At 43.4% G+C, this 7,020-nt stretch overlaps 1 protein-coding gene across 1 annotated transcript; it reads right to left on the bottom strand.

Moving 5' to 3' along the window:
• Positions 1-372: 372 nt before the first annotated feature.
• Pcdhb1 (protocadherin beta 1) lies at positions 373-2,852 on the bottom strand. The gene has a single exon (XM_038331155.1). The coding sequence runs from the start codon at positions 2,830-2,832 to the stop codon at positions 373-375; it is 2,460 nt and encodes an 819-aa protein (XP_038187083.1). The 5' UTR covers positions 2,833-2,852.
• Positions 2,853-7,020: the final 4,168 nt, after the last annotated feature.

The raw sequence follows: 7,020 nt of genomic DNA, 5'->3' as shown, positions 1-7,020 counted from the left end.
TAACTTTCTACTGGAAGATGAATTAAAAGCAAAATAATTAACTCTTGCTATGGAACTAAGTATTTCTCAGGCCAGGGCCAGTGAACTTCTGTGGGAAACAGGAAAAATGGCTCCTTCATTTTTTGCCTAGCACATGAGAGAGGAAAAAGCAGAATTTACACAAAATAACATTTCTTTAACAGAATTCCAAGTGTATATATAATCTGGGGATCCAGATACTTGCTTTATATTAAGCTAAGCTGAGCTTCCTATTTTCACCAAACTAGGCACTCCTGTTTTCCCAGAGTTGTAGTCTACTCCCGTCCTTGTTTTAGTGAGGGTGGTAGCTCTTTGACAATGGACTATAACACCATGTATCTGAATTAGTCAGCATTACATATAGTCATCGCCTCTCCGGGCATGGCCTTCTGAACCCCGAGGTCGATTTCTATTAGAATTTGGAGGTAAACTGGGGTCATCCTCTGTTTTCACCTCTCCAGTGGCATGGGGGAAAGGGAAATTGGGCATAAATCGCTTAAGAAAACGGAACTCACTATTTCCAGTTCCAGTGGCTGAGCACATATCATAAGGACAAGGCTGGGGTAAGGAACCGTCGCCTCTTCCTTGTACCAAATTGTTAGGGAAATTACAGTCATCATAGAAGTGCTCTTGAATTGTGAGTTTGTCTCTGTGTTTAATCTTCTGGTAGAGATGTATAACGAAGATCACAGTGACAGAGACGAGGAAAAGAAAAGAAAGCACAGCCAGAGAAATGACCAAGTATTTTGTGGTTGGGTTTACCTTTCTAGAATGCTTGGATGGATCCTGGAACTGCAAATAAGGCTCTGAAAAGCCCTCTACCAGCAGGATGTTGAGTGAGGCCGTAGTGGAGAGAGCTGGCTGGCCATGATCCTGAACGAGAATGATCAGTTTCTGAATCATAGGATCTCTCTCGGATATCTGCCTCAGTGTACGTATTTCCCCATTTTGTCTCTGAACAGAAAATAACCCAAGGTCAGTGGCTTTAAGGAGATGGTATGAAAGCCAAGAGTTCTGCCCGGAGTCCCCATCAACAGCCACCACTTTGGTCACCAGGTAACCTGCCTCTGCAGACCTGGGCACCAGGTCGTTGCAGGGCAAGCTGCCATTCTGTAGTGGGTACAAGATCATTGGACGATTGTCGTTGTCGTCCAGGACAACCACTCTGACGGTAACTTGGCTACTCAGTGACAGAAAACCCCCATCAGTTGCCTTTACCACAAACTGAAAATCTTGAATGGCCTCATAGTCCATGGTTCTTAGTGCATAGAGCTTTCCATTGTCTGAATTTATAGAGATGTAGGCAAAGACTGAGAGGTCTCCACTCTTTGGAGGCAGGAGAGAATATGTCACTTGGGCATTTTCGCCCACATCTAGATCATCAGCGTGGACTTTGCCAATAAAAACTGCAGGACTGTTGTTTTCACGGACAGTCAAGATGTAGGAATCCTCCTGAAAGATTGGAGGATTGTCATTTACGTCAGATATTAGCACTTCAATCACAGTCTCTGTGGACAGGTTGGGTGGTCCAGTATCCATGGCAACAAGTGTGATGTTATAACTGGAGACATCCTCCCTATCCAAGCTTCTGTCAGTGACCAGCGAGTAAGAATTCCGAAATGTGTGCTTGACTACAAACGGCAAGTCTTCTCTGAGGAAGCAGGTGATTTTCCCTCCAACTCGCACATCCCGGTCCCGGATAGTGAAGAGGGCCACTACAGTCTGGAGCGGAGAGTCCTCAGGAAGAGGGCTAGACACTGAGGAGACTGTCACTTCCGGAGGATTGTCATTTACATCCACCACTTCCACCAAGACTTTGCTGTGGGCGGAAAGGCCCCCTCCATCTGTCGCTTGAATGTCAATGTCATATGTTTCCATCGTTTCAAAATCTAGGGGCCCGCGGAGTCGAACTTCTCCAGTTTGCGAGTCGACAAGAAACGTCTGGAGAACTGCTTCTGGATTTTCAGCTAAAGAGTAAGTGATCTGCTTGTTGGTGCCCTCGTCCAGGTCCGTGGCAGTCACCACCACTACCAAAGAGCCGTTGTCGCTGTTCTCTGGCACCTGAGCGCGATAAACCAAGCGAGAGAACTGGGGCACGTGGTCATTGACGTCCAGAACAAGCACTCGAATGTTGGCGGTGCCAGACTTGGGAGGGGACCCACCATCCACCGCTGTAATGGTCAAGTTGACTTCAGGCTGATCCTCTCTATCCAGGGGATTATCCAGCACAAGCTCCGCATATTTGGGCCCATGGCTTCGGAAGCGCGTGTGCAAGTGGAAATAGGGGTTTGCACTCAGGGTGTAGTTTTGCAGACCATTGAGTCCCACATCCAGATCCTGGGCGCTCTGCAGTGGGAAGCGTGAGCCCAAAGGGGTGCTCTCGGGAATCTTTAAAAGAGGCTCCTTGTTTAGAAAAACTGGGGCATTGTCATTAATATCAAATACTCTGACTTCCACACGGAAGGACTGCAGCGGCTCTGCCAGAACAATTTCAAAGTGCAACACACACGGGTCAGCCTTGCCACAGAGTGCCTCGCGATCCAGTTTCTCCTTGACGAACAAATCTCCAGTCTTGCGGTGGAGCCGGAAGTGCAACTTGTTGCCCTCGGCAACCAGGCGCGCCCCGCGCTCTGCCAGCTTCCCCACCTCTAGCCCCAGGTCCTTAGCCACATTAGCCACAAAGGAGCCGCTCTCCATCTCCTCTGCCACCGAATAGCGGATAGTGGCCGCGCCTCCCACAGACACACACCAGAGAAGGAGAAGAGATCCCACCTGCCTGTTCTGCAAAGGTTTTCTGCGCGCAGCTGCCATCATTCCTCCTCACAAGTGCACTCCCCAAGGCTGCCGCCAGCTCTGGGGTACCTGGCTTTCACTTTTGCCAACAGGTTGCACAAACACCAGCTCTCCTAATACTAGCCTCTAACCGCAGCGTCACCAAAGGCTGGCTTGGCAGCCAGGTAAGCTGTTTTGCACTTGAAAAAAAAATCTGCATTGAGTAACTTAATTCCCCAGGCCATTAAGCGTATTAATAGGTATGTGCTCATTCCGGAGAGTTGAACAGAGGTTGGAAGTTTGTTGCTACAGCAACCGTAAACTCCCTGTTAATTCCCTTTCAGGAAAAAAAGTCCTTGGGAATTGAGAAACCGAGGTTATGTGCTCACGCTGAGATCACTAGCTGTCGTCTGGGGCCACTGTAGCAATGAACAAACAGCACGAATTAAAGCTACATTTCCATAGTGCACTTAGAGACCAAGGAAAAGGCGAACAGAACCTGCACTGTCCTCTGAAGCCCAATGGAGAAGCGCGGGGGTGGTGAGGCAGAAAGGCGAGCGTGGTGGATCTAGAAGGATGGAAGGAGAGGAAACAGAAAAGTGAGCAGGCAGATGTTCTTCAGGAACCTGGGGTCCAGTAGGAACACATTTCTTGTTTCTCACAAATGCATTGCTTCGCCCAGAGGAAGCACCTGACGGCTTGTCTCTTATGATTATTTGTCAGGCAGCAATATTGATCAGTCATGGTTTCTATGAGCTAGCGCTGTGATTTACATGCAATATTCAATGTAATCTTGAAACAACCCTATTAAGAAAGGCAATATTTCTGTCTTAAAAGATGAAGAAACTGACAGGAGAGATTTTGCGAACAGGAATATTTATGCACTGTAGTTTTGATTGACCCAAACTCTATACACTTGGTCAATCTAATGCTCTGTTTCCTGGGTAATATGGTGGATAAATAAAGCAAAGATCAATTTAGAACTTTAGATTCCAAAATAGGAAGATGAGATCTGATCCCTCCTCTCCCTGAATTTCTTTAAACAGATGAATAAACTAAGGTCCTGGACTCTGGGGTGATAGTTCAGTGGTACAGCCTTGTCTAGCATGCACGAGGCCTGGGGTTCAATCCCCAATAATGCAAACAATCAGAAAGACCAAAGGTCCCAAGTGATGGAACATATCGTTAAAACTGCCTCCTACTGCTGATCAGAAGTACTCTATTTTCCATTTATACTTAGCATTTTAAACCCTAGATGCTATACCATAGATTGCTGTCATTCCAGAGAAGCCTAAACCTTATTTCTCAGTGGAGGCAAAGTGAATGAAGAAGAAAGTATACAAAATATTTAGCTGCGCATGGTAGAGCATGACTGAAATTCTAGCATTTAGAAGGCAGAGGCAATTTTGCAAGGAGGGGACACTTGTTTGTCCTGGCCACCCAGAACCAAAATAACCATATAGAAACTATATTAATGAAATCACTGTTTGGCCCATTAGCTCTAGCTTCTTATTGGCTAACTCTTACATTTTAATTTAACCCATTTCTACTAATCTGTGTAACACCATGAGGTTGTGGCCTACCAGCAAAGTTTCAGCATGTCTATCTCTGGTGGCAGCTCCATGGTGTTCCCTGATTCCTCCCTTCTTTCTCCCAGCATTCAGTCCAGCTTTCCCTGCCTACCTAAGTTCTGCCTTGCTATAGGTCCAAAGCAGTTTCTTTATTCATTAATGGTAATCACAGCACACAGAGGAGACTCCCACACCAAGGCAAGAAGATCAGAACTACACAGCCAGTACTGGCTGCTGTACATGCTGATTTCAAGGCCACATGAAAGCCTGTCTCAAAAATTAAAAATACACAAAATGTTAATATTTTGTCATTATTAACAAACCCTTCAAGCTCTGTCTTAACACATGGTACAAATGTGCATTCCTAAACTTTTTTCTTTCTCCTCTCCTTAAAGCTATATATAAACTATGTGCCAGATGATCCTTTGACACTAGCTTCTTGAATATCTGAATCTACAATTGATGGTCTTCTTCCACTTCCATTATCACCAGAAATCCTGCTGTTGCTGAGTTAAGTTGCACTGATTGACTTACTGCAGCAGTGAAAGCTGCACATCCTTGGAACCATGGGGAGCATCTGTAAGAAACTATTTTCAAGGGCATGTGCTTTGTGGCTTTGTGTCAGGTGATTTAGGGGGGATTTGAGGTAGGACTTTGATCTCGATTGGCTGCTGTCGTAAGTGAAGTTAACTACATGGTGAGCAAATTAATGATCTTATGTAGAATATAAGAAATGAGTAAGGGTAAGAATACCATTAGCCAGTAAGCCCCAGTTACTAATATTTGCAGTCTAAAGAGGCATTTGGTCATTTTGTGAATAGGTTAATTAGTTCTCTTTTTTGTCTGTGTACAGACTGATTATAGTGTGCTCTTTCCCCCTGATCCACTCCCATCACTGAATAGCCTTGTCTAAGTATTCTATGAAATTGTTTATGTTCAACAGGAAAATACTATGACTTATTTGTATTAATCCAGCTCCTAGATATCAAGGATTGCTTTTATATTTTTCAGGATAACTGTACCCAAATTCAATTGCTCATTTTATTATTATAAATTTAATTAAAAGTTAGCGTGTGAATATGCATATCACTTTGTGTGTATTTACACAGATCTGGTGGACAGAGTGTCTACCTAGAAGTGACACCAATATTGTAATGCATGCTCCTTTTCAGCTTTACGTTGTAATGACAAACTGCTAAGAAGTTGTATCAATTTATGCTGAAGTTCTACAGTCATCAATGCAGTCATCAATAGTGTAGCCACTAATTGTTCAAAATATATCCAATGTCTAGTGTCTTTGTCTGTTGCTAATAGTGCAATATCATGGGATAGTTTATTTTTTAAACAGCTTTACTTTGGCCCATAAGTCCATTTCAAGATTAAGGAACCATTCTAGTGATCGCCTTCCTGCTACCCTCAGCAATGAAAGGGATCATGTGATGAGAAAGGCAGGGTGATGGAGGACTCTCATTGGTTAATAAAGAAACTGCCTTGGCTTTTTGATAGGGCAGGATTTAGATAGGTGGAGTAGACAGAACAGAATGCTGGGAAGAAGGGAAGTTAGTCAATCGCCATGCCTCTCCTCTCTGGGACAGACACCATGGAGCCAGCCACTAGGTCAGACATGCTGAATCTTTCCCAGTAAGACACCACTTTGTGGTGCTACAGACATTACTAAATATGGGTTAAAGAAAGATGTGAGAATTAGCTAATAAGAGGCTGAAACTAATGGGCCAGGCAGTGTTTAAATGAATACAGTTTGTGTGTTGTTATTTCACGTGTAAACTAGCCGTGTGGGATCCAGGCGGGATGAAAAGCAGGCTCACTACAGCAGGGTGTGTAAAAGAGACCTGAACTTTATAGTAGACCCTCTTTTGAGATAGTCTATTAATTACAAAAACAACTTCCTAAAAGTTTCAGCTTGCTCCCACCTTACAAAACTTCATAATAGGGATCAAATATCAGCTTGAGTTTTAGAGTGAGCAAACTGCACTCAAACTCTAGCACTTTGTATTACTAGCCTTCTAAAATGTGTCATGCTGGCTAAATGTGTGTGTTTTTAGCTCACTGTGTAAGCTTTGTTTCTCTGGTTATTAACCTCCTTTTTGCAGTACTGGAATTTGCATATGCCAAAACACCATGGAGCCACATTATTAGGCCCTGACTGTTAACTATTTAATATATTTTCAGACATCTGGGTGCTTTGGGAAGAAGAGTTTTTGTTCAGTTTTCTTGTCATATTACATATTACATATTACATATTACATATTGTGAATTTGAATCCTAGATAATCAAAGGAGACATCTTTATGCCTAGTTGATATATGTATTCAGAGAAAATGCTCCGCCAATTTGTATAAGAAAATTAAAAGCATGTTATTTAGCATTCTCAAAGAAGACATTTCATCACAGTTTTCTAAATATTGTTGATTATAAATATTCAGATTAAAGAGCAAAAACCCAGGCAGAATAAATACAGTATAATCATTGTCTGTTTTTCTGTCATTTGTGTTATAAAGCATTCTGACCAAAAACAACTTGGGAAAGAAAGGCTTCATTTGGCTTATGCTTCCATGTGACAGTCCATCACTTGGGGAATTTAGGACAGGAGCTCAGGGCAGGAACCTAAAGGCAGGAATTGAAGTGCAGACCATGGAGGA

Source organism: Arvicola amphibius, chromosome 5, assembly GCF_903992535.2.
Source record: "Arvicola amphibius chromosome 5, mArvAmp1.2, whole genome shotgun sequence".
Taxonomy (NCBI): domain Eukaryota; kingdom Metazoa; phylum Chordata; class Mammalia; order Rodentia; family Cricetidae; genus Arvicola; species Arvicola amphibius.
This window is presented reverse-complemented; position numbering and strand designations above follow the sequence as displayed.

What these genes read in the sequence shown, in the direction of transcription:
- Pcdhb1 (XM_038331155.1), bottom strand. Translation starts at nt 2,832, where the DNA reads ATGATGGCAGCTGCGCGCAGAAAACCTTTGCAGAACAGGCAGGTGGGA.